Consider the following 22033-nt stretch of genomic DNA (forward strand, 5'->3'; position numbering starts at 1 on the left):
AACTGTACAAAGGAGATGTCGAACTACACACCGTGCTGGACAGCAACAACACGCTGAGGAAACCACACTGCCTGAAATTTACGTCAACGGCCAGGGCAGATAACCGGAACGTTACGGCCACAAGGCAAAAGATTCCGCTGGTGCACTTCAATTCAAATAACCAAATACAGTGAAACTCCACTGGACGGTGGCTAGCATTTTCCTAACTTGGAAACCATGTTGTTGCTCGCGGGAATATCCCAACAGCCGACAACGAACTGCAAAAGACACAATGTGAACAGTCTCGACTCGCTGGTAGGTTAAATCAAAACTCAACTTTCGTGTCCAGGGTCGGTGAGCCACGGACCTCTTAGCAATGGGAACAGCGACACACACTCCCGACAGTGGGCCCCGGCCAAACGACGCCCCGCCGAGAATTCCTCACTGCTCCACGCCAACCGACCTGCTTATCGCACACCGCCCAGCCGGAAACTATAAGCGCCAGATCAAAAATAGTACAGGGTGGGAATATCGATATACACCGCTGCTGCCACCTGCAGAAGGAGAGGATAACAGCATAATCGCCATAGCCACGGGAGGCTAAACGCAGAATCGCTGCTAAGGTTTAATCCAGTGCATAGCATGAGCCAGCCACGGCTCAATATGAATGCACACTTTTAGACATGTTCGAAAGAACAGACACTACGCATTCACACAATTGATTCACTTTGACGGAAAAAGTTCGGCACACATGCACATTTTGTTCCACCAGCAGGAAGCTAAAAATTTGCGAGCATGGAGAAGATGGACTGGGACTGTGGAGAGGTGGCGCTAGGTACGAATGTGAGTCGCCCAGGGAGCGTGTGATACACACTGTTTCTGGGTAGCGCATTGGTTAACCCAACTGCCCATCAAGCACGAGATACTGCGTTTGAATTCTGGTGTGGCACACTTTTTAATTTGTCGCCGCAAATCCCGCATGAAGTCCTGATGCAGTTGGTATCAATAGTTTGTTACCTTATACAAACTGAGGGCCTCAGAAGGAAATGGATTGAATATCTCGATTAAATTAACTGCAGAAGACTACATTGATATGTCAGATATTGTAATCTGGTAGGGCAGAAAAGTGTGGAATGGCCAGGGAAGAGATGGGCACCATAACAGGCGTTACCTGACGCCAGAAATGCAGAACTAGATAAAGAAATTTTTTGAAACGGCAACCAAAACTTTTTGACTACCCCATGCATAGGAATGTTTTTAGCGGTATGGGATTTCGTTTTGCGACAATCGTCCTTCTCACCTATTGTCACGTACAGAAATACTCTTCCTTTTCTTTTAATAAAGGGCCACCAGGCGGCCTTGCGTCGTAACTGTGCCACTGATCCGAACAAACAGAATGGCAGTTATTTATCTTCTATACAAGATATTGACGACTGAAGGAGGGCATAATCTTACTATTTTCGGGAGCTCAGAAGCGTGCCAGACAAACACAAAATGCACCTCCGTGTTCAGGGTCGCCAGTGCTGATTGGTCCTGCGGCTCTCTCGCAAACACAGCGCGTCTGCGCACAAGGGTTAGAGCTGTGTTGACGGTCGGAGGTGTGTCGCGCGATGCAAAAACAAGTGTGCCGACACGGAGCGCAGCTGCCACTGTGCAAACAGCAGCTGCAGGTTTTGTGAGGGGGCGTGGGTGGGGAGCGGGCTTATATGTAGGCGGCGCACCTCCGCCAGGACTGCCGCTGAAACACCGAGATGGCTCTCTGGAGGACTCTCGCTTGCTTACTGGTCGCCGTCGCCGCCTCTGACGGTCAGTGCCTCGCTTGCGAACTGCTCGCTAGCTGCCACCTGCTAACATTTCGATCGTTTAGTAACTAGCACAGCGGTCAAGAAATTTGTCACGCTATTCTCCCTATCCACCGCCCCACTCCCCCCCCCCCCCCCCTCCTCACCGCCCCCGGCATCGGCCTTGCCGCAGTGGATACACCGGTTCCCGTCAGATCACTGAAGTTAAGCGCTATCGGGGGTGGCCGGCACTTGGATGGGTGACCCTTAGGGCCGCCATGCGCTGTTGCCATTTTTAGGGGTGCTCTCAGCCTCGTGGTGCCAATTGAGGATCTACTCGACCCAATAGTAGCGGTTTCGGTCAAAGAAAACCATCGTAGCGACCGGGAGAACGGTGTGCTGACCACACGCCCCTCCTATTCGCATCCTTAGTTGAGGATGACACGGCGGTCGGATGGTCCCGATGGGCCACTTGTGGCCTGAAGGCGGAGTGCTCTCTCTCTCTCTCTCTCTCTCTCTCTCTCTCCTCCCCGTCCACCAAATGAATGAATGGAACTCTATTCCATAGTTTTTATTTTGCTTTTGTCGCCTTATCAGCAACGAGAATACATCAAAATTTTGCGAAATTTTATACTCTCGTATAAACTTGGTAACATAGAAAATACGTAATAATTATGTCTTTCATCTCGATATAGACTACGACGCTGTGTTGCATTCTAGTCCCCTTTACTAGCTCTTCATTTCTGCCTTATTGCTTTCTTCCTTTCTAACCACCGTCCTAACCACCGTCAACAATGGATATTCCAATATCATGCAACAAGTCGGAGGGTTTCTACCAGCCGCAGTCATCTCCAGTGCATCCTCTACACTGCCGATACGTTTCAATCACGCGAACCTATTCGTGTTCTACAGCATACCAATGATACAGGTAACCATAGGTCTCAGCCCTACGCTTCAGAAACCTCACTTCTCTACCAATACACCTCCAGCGACCCCAAGAATATAAGGACTCCGTAAATGCACGCAGTTATTATAAGCCCGCTCACACCGATTCTTCCCAGTAATTTCTGATTTTACTATCCGATAACCTACGTCACATAAATAAGTTCACTGCCAGAGTAGCCGTCTCAACATTAAAATACAAAATTAATTTTGAAATACGATTTTAATGTTGAGAGAGCTGTAAACGCAAATGAACTCTACATGTTAAGCTACGCTGAAAAGATCTGTATATGACAAAAAATACGCAACCAGTAATCGCCTGTAATAAATCGTAATTGTTTCAGGAATAAATAATCAGTTACATCAGCCATCCAATTGTTCAGCCCTTAGTCAAAATTTTGCACTCTGTTGACATTTCTTCAATTTATCACACCTCATAATTCTTCCTCATTATTGTCATCAGAGGATATTGTCGTTGATATTATTTTGTCCTCAGTATTAATCCCACTTCTGAGTCCTCCTTTAAGCCTTGTACACACTTTTTTCTTCTTCAAAATAATCTGGAGAATTTCTAGAACATCTGATTTATAGAAGCAGCTTCGTTTCGGTTTGTGACGCAAGAAAGAAGACACACTTGCGGTGCACATTCTTACTTAACAGCTGTTGTTTGCTGTTGTTTGATCAAGCCACCACCGTAGCTATTAGGTTGACGTCGCTCATGCGCAGTTAATAAAATCAGTCTCGGAGGTGTAGCCCACATCATGCAGTGTTCTTTTAGGTTGATTTCGGGCGCCTTGCAACACTTTCATGTTTTCTTCTTATGGGTCGCCGTATCCTATGAAACTTTCAGTTGTCCTACGTTTTCAAAAAAATGGTTCAAATGGCTCTGAGCACTATGCGACTTAACATCTGAGGTCATCAGTCCGCTATAACTTGGAACTACTTAAACCTAACTAACTTAAGGACATCACACACATCCATGCCCGAGGCAGGATTCGAACCTGCGACCGTAGCCGTCACGCGTTTCCAGAATGAAACACTTAGAACTGCTCGGCCACAACGGTCGGTACCTACGTTTTGCTTCCATTGTTAAGAATAACTTCAGAACTGGCTTTCTGATGCCTTTAGCTATACTCCGCTCTAACTGATCGTCCTATAACACTTTCAGTTCCCGTTGTGTATACTATTCTGGTCGGAAATTTTGAAGCATGAGGTGTCAAACTGATTACAGTATCCTCTAATTTTCCTGCTCTTGCTGTATTTGCGACTGCCTCGATGTTTCGAAAGTCGCATGGTATGTCTTCAGCCTCAACGATCCTATACACAGCTTTGATTATTCTTCCGTTTTTGCTACTTTCTCCAGTGATGCCAAGTCGTGTAGAAATGCTGTGGGAACCCTTATGTTCTCCTAATTGGCTCACATTTTTCTTGTGGCAAGTTAGCGGACAATTTCTTGCCCTAGAAAATATTTCAGTACTCTATTTTTAACTATCCACTCTGCCTTTCGCGTCTAACCGTGGAATTCGTTTTGCAATAAGATTGTTGACACCTTTACTTCTAAATTTTCATAAAATGTAAGACATCACATTACAAAAAGCTGCTGCTGTGTCTACTTTACTTGTCGAAACCGGTTTCAGTCACATGGTTATCTTCAGTTGAGCTGTACATATGTAGATGACCCCCCCCCCCCCCCGCACACACACAATAACATAAACACACGCACATGCACGCACTCATAAAAACACACAAGGAAGTCTTGACAAGCAGATTGCCATTATTGTTAGCAGAGGTGAACTTTTACTTTAGAATAGAAGCTTACAAGGCGGAATCCTTAGAGTGAGAAAATGTTTAATTCTTACTACTGCAATGTCACTTCTTGAAACCGTCTTTGTCTTAAAAAATACTGCTAACAAGTGAGGATATTAGCATTTGGTGGAATACAATGACGTTTCTTTCAAATACGAAGCTTTGGAAAACTGGCCAAGCAAAATATTTCTTTGGAAGTTGTTTAGATTTTTCTGTGTGCTCAGTCTTTCCTTCCCATCATTATTTCTTTATCATTTGCACTTGCTTCATTCCTTTTCTTTACCAAACGTTTTTGTACTTTCACCCATCCATTTACGTATTTCTTGTGTTGGCCACAATATCTTCGCAGCTGCCTTTCTTAGACCTTTATTTGTCTGTCCAACTCCCGCGACTATCCTTTTTCGAAATGACCATTGCTGCTCTAAAGATCTGCCTACTGCGTGACTCACTATCTTCAGTAGTATGGGCACGTGTTTCTTCATTCTCAAATACGGCAATGTGTCACTGGGTTGTTCCTCAAAATTTTCCTCAAGATCGCTTAACTTCAGGGTCGTCGTCACAAGTTGGAATCTGCAATTAGAGACCAGTGAAGGAAATGGTGCAGTAGGTATCTGAGACAAAAAAGTAGAGAACGTTTACGTAAATAAAAAGCTGACATTTGAACATTTGCTGAATACTGATTGAAAGTAAATCCGTTTGATACTATTGATAAGACATACAGGTTGTTTAAAAAAGGACCGGTATATTTGAAACGGCAATAAAAACTAAACGAGCAGCGATAGAAATACACCGTTTGTTGCAATATGCTTGGGACAACAGTACATTTTCAGGCAGACAAACTTTCGAATTTACAGTAGTTACAATTTTCAACAACAGATGGCGCTGCGGTCTGGGAAACTCTATAGTACGATATTTTCCACATATCCACCATGCGTAGCAATAATATGGCGTAGTCTCTGAATGAAATTACCCGAAACCTTTGACAACGTGTCTGGCGGAATGGCTTCACATGCAGATGAGATGTACTGCTTCAGCTGTTCAATTGTTTCTGGATTCTGGCGGTACACCTGGTCTTTCAAGTGTCCCCACAGAAAGAAGTCACAGGGGTTCATGTCTGGCGAATAGGGAGTCCAATCTACGCCGCCTCCTGTATGTTTCGGATAGCCCAAAGCAATCACACGATCATCGAAATATTCATTCAGGAAATTAAAGACGTCGGCCGTGCGATGTGGCCGGGCACCATCTTGCATAAACCACGAGGTGTTGGCAGTGTCGTCTAAGGCAGTTTGTACCGCCACAAATTCACGAAGAATGTCCAGATAGCGTGATGCAGTAATCGTTTCGGATCTGAAAAATGGGCCAATGATTCCTTTGGAAGAAATGGCGGCCCAGACCAGTACTTTTTGAGGATGCAGGGACGATGGGACTGCAACATGGGGTTTTTTCGGTTCCCCATATGCGCCAGTTCTGTTTATTGACGAAGCCGTCCAGGTAAAAATAAGCTTCGTCAGTAAACCAGATGCTGCCCACATGCATATCGCCGTCATCAATCCTGTGCGCTATATCGTTAGCGAATGTCTCTCGTGCAGCAATGGTAGCGGCGCTGAGGGGTTGCCGCGTTTGAATTTTGTGTGGATAGACGTGTAGACTCTGGTGCATGAGACGATACATGGACGTTGGCGTCATTTGGACCGCAGCTGCAACACGGCGAACGGAAACCCGAGGCTGCTGTTGGATCACCTGCTGCACTAGCTGCGCGTTGTCCTCTGTGGTTGCCGTACGCGGTCACCCTACCTTTCCAGCACGTTCATCCGTCACGTTCCCAGTCCGTTGAAATTTTTCAAACAGATCCTTTATTGTATCGCTTTTCGGTCCTTTGGTTACATTAAACCTCCGTTGAAAACTTCGTCTTGTTGCAACAACACTGTGTTCTAGGCGGTGGAATTCCAACACCAGAAAAATCCTCTGATCTAAGGAATAAACCATGTTGTCTACAGCACACTTGCACGCTGTGAACAGCACACGGTTACAGCAGAAAGACGACGTACAGAATGGCGCTCCCACAGACTGCGTTGTCTTCTATATCTTTCACATCACTTGCAGCGCCATCTGTTGTTGAAAATTGTAACTACTGTAATTTCGAAAGTCTGTCCGCCTGCAAATGTACTGTTGTCCCAAGCATATTGCAACAAACGGTGTATTTCTATCGCTGCTCGTTTAGTTTTTATTGCCGTTTCAAATATACCGGTCATTTTTGAAACACCCTGTACTTACACCACATAAAGATCGAAACGAAACTGAGGAGTGTGTGTAAACGCGTGAACCCACACTATAAAACACGAAGTCGATCATATGTGCCGGAAAGGCTGTGACCAGCTTTCTTTCTGGAACGCCAAAGAACTGCTGAGCAGGACATTGTAAAGCCTATAGAAGTTTTCTGGACGTATTGTATGAAAACGTGCTCGTACATGAGAGAAAACCTATGTTGAAAAACGGAATAACGCAGTACCTTCAAAGGTTTCTTGAAAATCGAAAAAATGTGAGATCTGAAGTAGGAACTGTTGGTGGACGTACGCCATTTACCTGACTTCCGTTAAAAGTCTCATATATAAATAGTTTTGGAGTGGTAATGGTTTTAAGGCGACTAAACAGTTCACAACTGTAGAGAGGTATAATAATAGGCATTGAAATTGTGACGTAATGAAGGATTGCAACTAACGTCAAATTGTCGCGAAGGGCATTAAACGCTTAGATACAAAAATCATTACAGTTTTAGCGCAGATAAGAATTAAGCCATATACACTCTATACATAATGAAACATTACATGGCGTATATGAGAAGCAGATATCGCAATTCAAAGTAGGTTGTGGGAATGTTCTGTTAAACCTAGTGTAAGAATAAGAAACGTCCGACAACGCTTTTCGGAAATCAACAGCAGCAGAATCACGGTCGGTCAAGAGTGTGGTTCAATGTTCTGTGATATCGTTGCTCACGTTCATTGGGATCACATGACTGTCTTGCGAATTTAGAAACGCTGGGTTCGGAAGGACCATACTCCGTGCCATGCAGGATCTAAAGACCCCACACGACTAGCGCGCGAGAGGAGAGACATATTTCTCGCTGGCGACGTATTCCTCCTCCCGTTCTGTACACGCGTAACATGATTTCATATATCACTCACAGACCTTCATAAGAAATTAACAATGTTGACGAGACCTTTTCGCAAATCGAGTCGCAGAGCCTGACCACACCTACCCCTAGAGCCCATCCATGCTCTTTGTGGACTCGAATGCATTCCTCACTGATAGATGACATTCATCTGTAGCATTTAAGAGGAGAGCTTTTATACGGCCACCGTTGTCCCGACTGTTACAGGCGCGACGTACGACTATGCAGACGCCATCAAGAAGTCGATCCTGTTCTACCAGGCTCAGCGCTCTGGCAGGCTGTCCGGCATGGACTCCCTGGTGTCCTGGAGGAAGGACTCCTGCCTCACCGACCAGGGCTGGAACGGGGAAGACCTCACCCAGGGGTACTTTGACGGTAGGTCCTTTCACCATGTTTTGTAGAATATAGGCTATTTTTATATTCAGCTTTGTCTGTTAGTACTTAAATGGCAATGTACTTCGAAGCCCTTTGCCAGTTGCAACCTTAGGGATTTAGGCACTGTCATTCAAGTGAAAAACACCCGCAAGTATTTCTTGTTGTCATACCATGGCTTTCTGTTGTTGTTGTTGTGCTCTTCAGTCCGGAGACTGGTTTGATGCAGCTCTCCATGCCACTCTATCCTGTGCAAGCTTCTTCATCTCCCGGTACCTACTGCAACCTACATCCTTCTGAATCTGCTTGGTGTATTCATCTCTTGGTCGCCCTGTTCACTGGCTTTCTGTAATGTAGTGAATATAGAGAATAAGCTCTTCTATTGCACATGTGTGACAGTGTGTATGTGTGTGACTCAGTATATATAGTATATATAGTATATATATATATATATATATATATATATATATATATATGTGTGTGTGTGTGTTTATACATGTTGTGTGTGTGTGTGTGTGTGTGTGTGTGTGTGTGTGTGTGAGTATGTGAGTGTATGTGTGTAAGTATGGTAAAGCACCTTGGACCAAGCTATGTAGCAATAGAACTATACAAAAATAGCACACGCAGTTGGAACTCTTGTATCAGAAAGAGTTTGTTGTAATATACTGCTGCTCTCGAGTACTAACAGCCCTTTTTCCCAAATCTTCCCTAACTTTTATAGTACACTTGCTTAATTGTAATTTATATAGGAAAAAATATTAAATGCCAGCTGCTGATATCAAGAACAGAATTTCCGAAAAAGAGGAATTTGTTAACATGTAATGTAAATTTTAGTGTTAGGAAGTTTTTTTTTCGAATTATTTGTGTTAGTTTAGTTTTTCAATGAGGAAGAATGTGAACCATAAATAAAGCAGACAAGAATAGACTAAAAGTTTTTGAAACTTTTTACTACAGAACAATACTAAGGATTAGATAGGTGGATGGAATAACGTACGATGAGATACTGAATTGTATGGAGAAAAAAGAAATTTATGGTACAACTTGACTAAAAGGAAGGAATGTTTTATAGGACACGCCCTAAGGCGTCAATAAATAATCAGTTTGGTAATGGAGGGAAGTGTGCGGAATAAAAATTGTAGAGGGAGGCGAAGAGATGAATTCAGTAAGCATACTGAAATGAATGTAGCTTTAAGTAGGTATTAGATTTTTATGAATCATTCAGAAACGAAGACCACATAACATATTTCTTTAACTAAGACAACCGGTTTCACAGTCTTTGGAGTCATCTCCAGGTCTTGAACATCTTTTTGCTGTAATACATCTTCATTTTAGATGGACCTCACGTACAAGATGGCGGCGTAAAGTAAACATGTTTTCTCACAGAAAGATGTTTAAGATCTGAAGATGACTCCAAAGACTGTTGAAACCGCTTGTCTAAATTAAGAAGTATTTTATGTGGTCTTGGATTCTGAATGATTTTTAACAATTAAAACATCGCCCTTCAATGCTCTCAAAATGAGAAAATTCTATCATATTCTGAGATGAAGAAGCTTGTGTGGGATAGACTGACGTAGATAGCTGCAAAGCTTTTTATAGTTCCACAACTTGATTCAACAGTAATGTCAATCAGATAGACTATAATGTGGGTTACATTTCATCTCTATATTTCGAAAATATTTTAGGTTACATTTCATACTGAAAATTTATGTGGCAACGCTAAGTAGATATACAATATACTTTAAAACTTTGGACGTGTAGTTTACGCCATTTTAAAATCTTCCAGACATTGGTATTACTGCCGAATTTAATGGCAGATCAGTAGAAGTTTTAAGAGTTATCATAAACTTCCAACACTCTGGAATAGCTGTGAGTCACCAACTTCTGTTACTTAGTACAACGAAAAACCAGTCCAAAGCTGCAAATTTCGGAATTTTTCTTCTCTTGATGACTAGTTTCGCTGTGTGCGCTGTAATTGTTTGCTGCACATTTTTCACATGGTCTTCACATCGTCGGAAATATCATTTTTGACTACGTTTGATGACCTGAAAATGGTTCTAGGCCCGAAACTAGATATCAAGTGAACAAAAAAAAGCTTGGACTGATATTTCGTTGTGCAGTTTCAGAGTATTGTCTAGGTATACATTAAAATGTCGTTATGAAAGCAATGGAGCACACCCTGAAGGATGATTCTACATATAACCGTAAAATTAAAGAGGAAGTTATAGATATGAAACGATACGAGATGTGTCTGATACAGTTAGTATTAATGAAGTACATTATACATATTCACTGCACTGATGCACAAGAATTAGATCAGAATATATATATATACTATGTAGGTGTGCTGACTTAGCAGGCTCCTTTATAGGCGTTACCCTAAGCGAAATGTGAGCCTCAACCCTGGCAAAAGACATTGTCAAGTTGACAGGAGGTGTTTTCGGATTCATACATCAGCAGCTGACTCCTGAAATTTATTACAAAAATGAAATGAACTTTCCTGTGGGTACGGCCTCCAGTCGGATGGACTAGTCGACTGGTGCAACTGACGCCTCTTCCGCCACCTGTTTTTCGATAAGGACGAAATGGTGACGAAAACAATATAACACACAGTTCCCGAGCGAAGAATATCTCCTACCCAACCGGGCATCGAACGTGGGCCGCCTGCATGGCATTCTCCCGGGGTGACCACTCAGCTATGGAGGCAAACATCTATGACAGACCAAATTTATTTTGTAATGAGCTATTCTGACATAGAAATGTCTATCAAACAATTCAAAACAGACACTTCCAATCAGCCTCTGAAGGGATGCCATTGTGACCCAACTTGCTTAAATCCAGTTAATGTAAGGATCCCCATTGGCTACGTTGCATCCTCTTGTAAGATTCTGTAAAATCACGTGCGTCTGTGCAACCTACTGCTGTGACTATTTCACTCATACAGATAATACAAGTCAGCAGGAGTGTCTAGTACCCTAAACACGTCATAAACGACCTTTACCCGACGGATTACTGACTTCAGGGCTTAAATCATGATTGTGCTAAAATACTGTTACTACAGCGCAAAAATATTTACTTTTAGGTACAACATAGGCTCCGAACTTAGCTATATAACAGTACAGAGTGAAACTGGAGTGTGCTGCAGAAATAGAGTGAGCTCTAAGAGCCGCGCGGGATTAGCCGAGCGGTCTGGGGCGCTGCAGTCATGGACTGTGCGGCTGGCCCCGGCGGAGGTTCGAGTCCCCCCTCGAGCGTGGGTGTGTGTGTTTGTTCTTAGGATAATTTACGTTAAGTAGTGTGTAAGCTTAGGGACTGATGACCATAGCAGATAAGTCCCATAAGATTTCACACACATTTGAACATTTTTTTGAGTTCTGAGAAGAGTGTCATTGCAGCTGGCGATTACGTGAAGTTCACCTTCCCACTGTCTTTCGCGCTGACCATGCTATCGTGGGGCGCCATCGAGTACGAGCAGGGCTACACTCAGGCTGGTGCAATGGACGGCGTGCGCGACACCATCAAGTGGGGCACCGACTGGCTGCTCAAGGCCCACACCGGCCCCAACGAGATCTACCTGCAGGTGGGCAACGGCACCGCCGACCACGCCTACTGGGGCCGCCCGGAGGACATCAACTTCGCCAGGCCGGCCTACCGCCTGGACACGGAGAGACCTGGTGAGTACCAAATCTCCTGGCCAAGTGGGGCCTCGTGGAGCGCATCAACTTCCCCCGGTCGGCTTAACAGCTGGACAAGACCTGGTGAGTAACAAATCCGAGTGGGGCCTCCTGGAGGACATCAACTTGCCCTGGTCGGCCTGACAGCTGGACATGCAGAGACCTTGTGAGTACCAAATCTCCTGGCCAAGTGGGGCCTCATGGAGCACATCAACTTCCCCCGGTCGGCTTAACAGCCGGACAAGACCTGGTGAGTAACAAATCCGAGTGGGGCCTCGTGGAGGACATCAACTTCCCCCGGTCGGCTTAACAGCTGGACATGACCTGGTGAGTAACAAATCCGAGTGGGGCCTCCTGGAGGACATCAACTTGCCCTGGTCGGCCTGACAGCTGGACATGCAGAGACCTGGTGAGTACCAAATCTCCTGGACGAGTGGGGCCTCATGGAGCACATCAACTTCCCCCGGTCGGCTTAACAGCTGGACAAGACCTGGTGAGTAACAAATCTGAGTGGGGCCTCGTGGAGGACATCAACTTGCCCTGGTCGGCCTGACAGCTGGACATGCAGAGACCTTGTGAGTACCAAATCTCCTGGCCAAGTGGGGCCTCATGGAGCACATCAACTTCCCCCGGTCGGCTTAACAGCTGGACAAGACCTGGTGAGTAACAAATCCGAGTGGGGCCTCGTGGAGGACATCAACTTGCCCTGGTCGGCCTGACAGCTGGACATGCGGAGACCTTGTGAGTACCAAATCTCCTGGACGAGTGGGGCCTCATGGAGCACATCAACTTCCCCCGGTCGGCTTAACAGCTGGACAAGACCTGGTGAGTAACAAATCCGAGTGGGGCCTCGTCGAGGACATCAACTTGCCCTGGTCGGCCTGACAGCTGGACATGCAGAGACCTTGTGAGTACCAAATCTCCTGGACGAGTGGGGCCTCATGGAGCACATCAACTTCCCCCGGTCGGCTTAACAGCTGGACAAGACCTGGTGAGTAACAAATCCGAGTGGGGCCTCCTGGAGGACATCAACTTGCCCTGGTCGGCCTGACAGCTGGACATGCAGAGACCTTGTGAGTACCAAATCTCCTGGACGAGTGGGGCCTCATGGAGCACATCAACTTCCTCTGGTCGGCCTAATAGCTGGACATGCAGAGACCTGGTGAGTACCAAATCTCCTGTCCAAGTGAGGAATCCTGGATTTACATAACTTCCCCTAGTTGGGCTAACAGCTGGACATGGAGGGACCAGCTGAGTACCAAATCACCTGCCTGAGTGGGACCTCCTGGGGCACATCAACTTCCCCAGGCCAGTCTACCGCCTGGATACGGAGGGACCAAGTGAGTGGCGTTTCATTCAAGTCCAGGACACGATTCTATTGTAAAACGTAAACATCAGCGGACCGAAATACCGAACTCTGGAAATGTCGAACCTATTCAGATATATAGGGCCATTTTTCCATGATCGGACGAATTTCTGTTTGAAATCCAAAGTTTCGTCCCCATCTGTGTAGTACATTCTCATGGAGCCTTGTAGTTTTCCCAAAGTCCGATGGACATCCTAGCTCGCTACTGACTGAAGCGTTCCATTTCTGCAATTACCTGGTGTAGAGACATGTTTTGAAAATTCCTATACAATTGGTCATTGTCGGCTGCTGTCGACCGCTGTTGCTATCATACCATGGTGGAAGTCTGATATATATCTTCTTCAGCTCCAGTATCAAGATACCATTTACAGTCACACCTTATTGCAATCGATTTATTGAAAAACAGAGACATCCCTATGGCCTCTGTGTTTGTCCTTTCCTGGTATCAGTTTGTGGCTGCCAGCACCTGAGTCTTATCAGGTCGAATCCTGTGGTTTCCTGCCTGGTCTGTCTATTTCTCCCCTTCTACAGCTGAGCATGTGTTCGTCTTGTCGTTTTACCACTATTCTTTTAGTAATAACCATGAACACGTCTCCAGAACTACACGGTTGTCTGTAAATTCCTGATGCTTGCATGATCTTTCCATCCATCTGCAAGCGTTCCTGACCGACTTTAAATATTACTGTATCATCCTGGTGGGTTTTTAAACTACAGCGATATGCCATATATATACAGGGTGAAGAGAAATTCGCGCACTCTGACTTCGCAACGCGATTCCTAACATACTGCCAATACAAAAATGTCAGTCACAAAATTTCGTCCTGGGCATATTACTGGCAGTAAATTGACGTCAGAGACTGGCATTCTGGCAGCACTGTAATAACATGTACGGCAACTACCTCTGTCAGTATATGCTGTGCAGTTGATACGTTAGCATGCGGGAGACGAGGCGAATTTGTTTTTATTTGCTGAATGTAGCCTGCGTGGTACGGTACCTGGCGTCTTAATCGCCATACAGCGAATGCAGTGTGTCTTCGAACATTTTGCATTTACATACCACGAAGACAGAAATGTAATTACAACCATTTTCATTGGTCAGCTTTTAAAGAAGCCTTTTGCACTTCATGGACGCGAATTGTTTCGCACTACGGTATCTGCTTGATTCCAAACCTGTTTCTTGTGTACGCTGCCCCAATAGTCCCATTGATTACTACCAATTACTATTCTTGCCACGTTCAGGTGCACTGCATTTCGCTATGGTTGTACTATGTAAATGTGAGATACATGTGGCTTAAGTAAAGGTGTTACTACAATATTATTTCACAGAATGAAATTGGCAAATGAAAACAAATGCACATAGACCCAGGAGGGTTCGACCTCCTGTATGTTAACCCGAAACGCTATCTATTGCACCACCTGCGCATCACTAGTCTTGTGTGCTGACAGAGATGGTTACCGTATCTGTGATTACAGTGTTACCAGAATGTCAGTCTTTAACGTCCGTTTACTGCCAGGGATATGCTCAGAACTCAATTTTGATAGACTTGTATGGAGACAGAACCTTATGTGTGAGGAATCGCACTTTAAAGTCAGTGTGCGCGAATTTTTCTTGACAAGGCCAAACACACACACACGCACACACACACACATATATATATATATATATATATATATATATATATATATATGTGTGTGTGTGTGTGTGTGTGTGTGTGTGTGTGTGTATACAGGGTGTTACAAAAAGGTACGGCCAAACTTTCAGAAAACATTCCTCTCACACAAATAAAGAAAAGATGTTATGTGGACATGTGTCCGGAAACGCTTAATTGCCATGTTAGAGCTCATTTTAGTTTCTTCCACCTACGCTCAATGGAGTACGCTGTCATGATTTCATACGGGATACTCTACCTGTGCTGCTAGAACATGTGCCTTTACAAGTACGACACAACATGTGGTTCATGCACGATGGAGCTCCTGCACATTTCAGTCGAAGTGTTCGTACGCTTCTCAACAACAGATTCGGTGACCGATGGATTGGTAGAGGCGGACCAATTGCATGGCCTCCACGCTCTCCTGACCTCAACCCTCTTGACTTTCATTTATGGGGGCATTTGGAAGCTCTTGTCTACGCAACCCCGGTACCAAATGTAGAGACTCTTCGTGCTCGTATTGTGGACGGCTGTGATACAATACGGCTTTCTCCAGGGCTGCATCATCGCATCAGGGTTTCCATGCGACGGAGGGTGGATGCATGTATTCTCGCTAACGGAGGATATTTTGAACATTTCCTGTAACAAAGTGTTTGAAATCACGCTGGTACGTTCTGTTGCTGTGTGTTTCCATTCCATGATTAATGTGATATGAAGAGAAATAATAAAATGAGCTCTAACATGGAAAGTAAGCGTTTCCGGACACATGTCCGCATAACATATTTTCTTTCTTTGTGTGTGCGGAATGTTTCCTGAAAGTTTAGCCGTACCCTTTTGTAACACCATATATATATATATATATATATATATATATATATATATATAGTTCCGGCAATAGCCACACAAGAGTTGTATTGCGTTGTTTTGTTTTGTCAGATGACAGTCGCCAGATAGTCAGTGTTTTGTTCTTAGTTGTACGTAGTTACTCGAGTAAACATGGCTTTCGCGAGACTTCCATTCGATGAAAGGAAGTCAGTTATGAAGTGGTATTTTAAGTACGAAAACATTAATGAGGTTCAACGGCAATGGTGAAATGAGTATCAATCAGAGCCACCGACGCGTTTAACGATTCGTCGCGTTCAGCAATTCACTCGCTCACCACAGAAGTCTGTGAGAGTGTTCCCGTGAATCTGAAGTGAGTCGCCCAAGTGTTCGGCGAATTTTGAAGACAGCAAAGTGGAAGTGCTACATCCCACGATTGCTACACGCAATGAAAGAGGACGATCCAGATCATAGAATGGAGTACTGCGAGTGGTTTACTAATATGGTGCGCAACGATGAAGAGTTTGCAGACATGATTGTATAGTCTGATGAGGCACAGTTCAAACTCAATGGTACAGTAAATTGCCACAACTGCATCTACTGGGCCGCCGAAAATCCGAACATCCATGTAGACAAAGCCGTGAATTAGCCTGTAGTAAATGTGTGGTGTGGGTTGTCTTACCGGGGCTTGATTGGGCCATTCTTCTTTGACGGCACAGTTACTGATGAGATGTACCTTCAGAAGCAGATATCTATTTTACCTGTCACCAGAGACTTGTATGGAGACAGAACGGTTTACTTTCAACAAGATGGTGTCCCAGCCCATTACCAAAATCGTGTTAGGGCGTGTCTCGACGAAAATCTACCAGGAAGATGGATAGGCCGTAGAGGTGCAGGTGGAGTATCCACCACGTTCCCCAGACCTAACTGCTCTGGGCTTTTACCTGTGGGGAACACTGAAGGACGTCGTCTATCGACAAAAGCCACGCACATTGGACGAATTTCGAAAATCCATCGTACATTCATGTGCAAATATCCAACTGAACACGTTGCAGTCAGTAGTTCGTTCTCCAGTTCGGCGGCATCGTTTTTGTGTGGATGCTAATGGTGACCGTTTCCAACACCTATAATGATATCTTTAAGTTGGACTTTAAGCTACACTTACACCAAAAATGAGACAACTCCATCAATTAGTTTGCAAGCTATAGACTTTTAAACAGTGGATACATTTTTCGGACCCCTCTGTATATATAGTCAAGAAAAAAATATATTTATGACCCCTACATACCCATCAGGTTATGGGCTATCCGACCGCCCTATTTCGTGGCAGCCTTCAGGCACGTCCCGACTGACTGCACTCGGCGATTACAGTGCCGGCTTGTTGTGATTTTCTAACCTTAGCTTCATAGAGTTTGTCCTGAAAGTTCCTCCTTGGTTCTGCACAGAAACAAAGAGGGTTTTCTTTGGCTATTCTAGTCGTAACAATGCCAAAAAAGCAGAGAAATCTGTGGACAAAATTCCGCCTAATGCAAGGAAAGAAGTATACCCAAGATCAGCTAATTAAGCAACTAAGAGCCGGTGATTGTCGTAATTATGTAAGAATGGATGAATAGTGCGTTTCGGAGCTGTTGAAATCAAATCTTTCTTAATGAAAAAGGAGTCATGAGAGAGGCTGTTGCCTGCATTGATTTCTCCCTCCTGGCAGAAGTTAAGATATCAAATTCAGTGCTGTTATAGCCCCACAATTATTAATTACAATGATTTGCGAAACATGCAATGTGATTTATAGTACCTACAGCAATACATCATCGCAATGCAAAGTTAATTTACGTAGGATAAAGACATGTAAGTTTAAAAAACTCATTTAAATTCCAAGGAAGTCTGAACGTGGCAGTTGGGCCCATGGATCAGGTACATAAGGAACGAACCATTTGGCAACTGTTAGAACAGTAGAAAAGCTCCACACTTCGCTTTCTTCATGTGAAATCTGGTAAGGTGCTATGGCGTGGTAAGAAACTGAAGAGCCGAATGTGATTTTAGTTCTGAACTTCTTTTGAAGCTTGTGACATAAGCTGCTGACAGCGAGTTTCTCTTGAAACTAACAAATTTGTGGAAAATTGTCGTCCTTTCCTGAAATTGTTAGATTACTTTAAATTCTAGGGAATTTAAAGCTTTCGTTGATTGTAGTCTTACCAGGAAACTAATCTGGACAATATGTAGATTTTCCATGTACTGCTTGGGCGTTAGCTTAGCAAAATAAAAACAGAATCCGAACGTAAGTTGTTACTGAGTCAGTCTTAAATACTGTGGTATTTACAGGGTGTTTCAAAAATGACCAGTATATTTGAAACGGCAATAAAAACTAGACGAGCAGCGATAGAAATACACCGTTTGTTGCAATATGCTTGGGACAACAGTACATTTTCAGGCAGACAAACTTTCGAAATTACAGCAGTTACAATTTTCAACAACAGATGGCGCTGCGGTCTGGGAAACTCTATAGTACGATATTTTCCACATATCCACCATGCGTAGCAATAATATGGCGTAGTCTCTGAATGAAATTACCCGAAACCTTTGACAACGTGTCTGGCGGAATGGCTTCACATGCAGATGAGATGTACTGCTTCAGCTGTTCAGTTGTTTCTGGATTCTGGCGGTACACCTGGTCTTTCAAGTGTCCCCACAGAAAGAAGTCACAGGGGTTCATGTCTGGCGAATAGGGAGGCCAATCGACGCCGCCTCCTGTATGTTTCGGATAGCCCAAAGCAATCACACGATCATCGAAATATTCATTCAGGAAATTAAAGACGTCGGCCGTGCGATGTGGCCGGGCACCATCTTGCATAAACCACGAGGTGTTCGGAGTGTCGTCTAAGGCAGTTTGTACCGCCACAAATTCACGAAGAATGTCCAGATAGCGTGATGCAGTAATCGTTTCGGATCTGAAAATGGGCCAATGATTCCTTTGGAAGAAATGGCGGCCCAGACCAGTACTTTTTGAGGATGCAGGGACGATGGGACTGCAACATGGGGCTTTTCGGTTCCCCATATGCGCCAGTTCTGTTTATTGACGAAGCCGTCCAGGTAAAAATAAGCTTCGTCAGTAAACCAGATGCTGCCCACATGCATATCGCCGTCATCAATCCTGTGCGCTATATCGTTAGCGAATGTCTCTCGTGCAGCAATCGTAGCGGCGCTGAGGGGTTGCCGCATTTGAATTTTGTATGGATAGAGGTGTAAACTCTGGCGCATGAGACGATACGTGGACGTTGGCGTCATTTGGACCGCAGCTGCAACACGGCGAACGGAAACCCGAGGCCGCTGTTGGATCACCTGCTGCACTAGCTGCGCGTTGCCCTCTGTGGTTGCCGTACGCGGTCGCCCTACCTTTCCAGCACGTTCATCTGTCACGTTCCCAGTCCGTTGAAATTTTTCAAACAGATCCTTTATTGTATCGCTTTTCGGTCCTTTGGTTACATTAAACCTCCGTTGAAAACTTCGTCTTGTTGCAACAACACTGTGTTCTAGGCGGTGGAATTCCAACACCAGAAAAATCCTCTGTTCTAAGGAATAAACCATGTTGTCTACAGCACACTTGCACGTTGTGAACAACACACGCTTACAGCAGAAAGACGATGTACAGAATGGCGCACCCACAGACTGCGTTGTCTTCTATATCTTTCACATCACTTGCAGCGCCATCTGTCGTTGAAAATTGTAACTACTGTAATTTCGAAAGTTTGTCCGCCTGAAAATGTACTGTTGTCCCAAGCATATTGCAACAAACGGTGTATTTCTATCGCTACTCGTTTAGTTTTTATTGCCGTTTCAAATATACCGGTCATTTTTGAAACACCCTGTAATTTCGGTGCGAATGTTTATTATAGGGGTGCTAACACACTGATTGGCTTAAAGAAGATAATATTTTTTTTATTTTTTAAAGCTGTCTTCAGGGCACAGCATCGACACATCTCTTCGGTTCATTCTGTATCACTTGAGTTCATTCTCTGGGTTACAGCAGTATTTCGATGGATAAATATCTGCGTGGGATTTGTGTTTCCAGACGTAAACCTGCTGACTGGAACATCAGATATATCGCACGTAACGCGAGCACAGTCAGTAGTCGGGCGTGCCGCGTAAAGTTTGCCGTTACTGGTCTCACGCAGCAGACAGAGCGCATGCACTTAAGAGGAGGAAGATGGCGCACACTTGGGATCGCTGTGTCCGCAGGGTCGGACTGCGCTGGGGAGGCCGCCGCGGCGCTGGCCTCCGCGTCGATAGTCTTCAGCTCGGTGGACGCCACCTACTCGGCGACGCTGCTCAACGCGGCCAAGGAGCTCATCGCGTTCGCCGACAACTACCGAGGACGCAGCGTCGACTCCGTGCCCGACACGGCAGAGTTCTACGCGTGAGTAGCCACTCAGAAATACTAGCGAGCGCCCTACTTTATAAAAACACAAGGCAAGTTGTAGTGAGTGGTAAGTAGCGCTCACCGCCACGCTACTTGCGGTGGCTTGCGGAGTATGCACGTACGTGTTGAAACACATGTGACATCGAAATAAGTGTCCGAGGAATAGAAAAGCAACTGAAATCACTCAACAGAGGAAAGTCCACTGGATCTGACGGGATACCAATTCGATTCTACACAGAGTACGCGAATGAACTTGCCCCCTTCTAACAGCCGTGTACCGCAAGTCTCTAGAGGAACGGAGGGTTCCAGATGATTGGGAAAGAGCACAGGTTGTTACAGTTTTCAAAGGGTCGTCGAGCAGATGCGCAAAACGATATCTCTGACATCGATCTGTTGTAGAATTTTAGGACATGTTTTTTGCTCGCGTATCATGTCATTTCCGGTAACCCAGAATCTACTCTGTAAGAATCAACATGGATTCCGGAAACAGCGATCGTGAGAGACCCAACTCGCTTTATTTGTTCATGAGACCCAGAAAATATTAGATAGAGGCTCCCAGGTAGATGCCATTTTCCTTCACTTCCGGAAGGCGTTCGATACAGTTCCGCACTGTCGCCTGATAAACAAAGTAAGAGCCTACGGAATATCAGAGCAGCAGTGTGGCTGGATTGAAGAGTTTTTTGCAAACAAAACATAGCATGTTATTCTCAATGGAGAGACGACTACAGACGTTAAAATAAGCTCTGGCGTGCCACAGGGGAGTGTTATAGGACCATTGCTTTTCAAATGGTTCAAATGGCTCTGAGCACTATGGGACTAAACTGCTGTGGTCATCAGTCCCCTAGAACTTAGAATTACTTAACCCTAACTGACCTAAGGACATCATACACATCCATGCCCGAGGCAGGATTCGAACCTGCGACCGTAGCGGTCACGCGGTTCCAGACTGTAGCGCCTAGAACCGCTCGGCCACTCCGGCCGGCACCATTGCTTTTCACAATATATATAAATGACCTAGTAGATAGTGTCGGAAGTTCCATGCGGCTTTTCGCGGATGGTGCTGTAGTATACAGAGAAGTTACAGCATTAGAAAATTGCAGCGAAATGCAGGAAGATCTGCAGCGGATGGACACTTGGTGCAGGGAGTGGCAACTGACCCTTAACATAGACAAATGTAATGTAATGCGAATACATCCTTTATTCTATGATTATATGATAGCGTAAGAAACACTGCTAGCAGTTACTTCTGTAAAATATCTGGGAGTATGCGTACGGAACGATTTGAAGTGGCATGATCATATAAAATTAATTGTTGGTAAGGCGGGTGCCAAGTTGCGATTCATTGGGAGAGTCCTTAGAAAATGTAGTCTATCAACAAAGGAGTTGGCTTACAGAACACTCGTTCCACCTATACTTGAGTATTGCTATCAGTGTGGGATCCGTACCAGGTCAGGTTGACATAGGAGACAGAGAAGATCCAAAGAAGAGCGGCGCGTTTCGTCACAGGGTTATTTGGTAAGCGTGATAGCGTTACGGAGATGTTTAGCAAACTCAAGTGGCAGACTCTGCAAGAGAGGCGATCTGCATCGTGGTGTAGCTTGCTGTTCAGGTTACGAGAGGGTGCGTTTCTGGATGAGGTATCGAATATATTACTTCCCCCTACTTATACCTCACGAGGAGATAACGAATGTAAAATTAGAGAGATTCGAGCGTGCATGGAGGCATTGCGGCAGTCGTTATTCCCGCGAACCATACGCGACTGGAACAGGAAAGGGAGGTAATGACAGTGGCACGTAAAGTTCCCTCCGCGACACACCGTTGGGTGGCTTGCGGAGTATAAATGTAGATGTAGATGCAGGATACCACTGTGCGACAGCTTGAAGCATTATAGCTTGGGCGCACATAGAGAGTAGGCAATGCCCGTAGTTTAGGCCAGCGTGAAGCGGCTTGAGGTAGCTCAAAGAACTTCCCTGTTTGCAGCGCTCAGTGGCAGTCACGTAGCAGCACTTACCGCACGGGAAGCACGACGCCTGCCTGTAGTCGAGTCAGCGGAAGAAGATCC

General features: G+C 45.0%; 1 protein-coding gene across 1 annotated transcript in view; it reads left to right on the top strand.

Annotated features, from left to right (window-relative positions):
• Positions 1–1635: 1635 nt before the first annotated feature.
• The window catches only part of LOC124550922 (endoglucanase 20-like), a 41694-nt gene continuing 21296 nt past the window's right edge, over positions 1636–22033 (top strand). Inside the window, exons 1-4 of the mRNA XM_047125719.1 lie at positions 1636–1785; positions 7885–8052; positions 11442–11720; positions 19791–19968. Coding sequence (XP_046981675.1) covers positions 1731–1785; positions 7885–8052; positions 11442–11720; positions 19791–19968 — 680 coding nt within the window. The 5' untranslated portion in view covers positions 1636–1730. The remainder of the gene's footprint in view (positions 1786–7884; positions 8053–11441; positions 11721–19790; positions 19969–22033) is intronic.

This window comes from Schistocerca americana, chromosome 9 (genome assembly GCF_021461395.2).
Source record: "Schistocerca americana isolate TAMUIC-IGC-003095 chromosome 9, iqSchAmer2.1, whole genome shotgun sequence".
Lineage (NCBI taxonomy): Eukaryota > Metazoa > Arthropoda > Insecta > Orthoptera > Acrididae > Schistocerca > Schistocerca americana.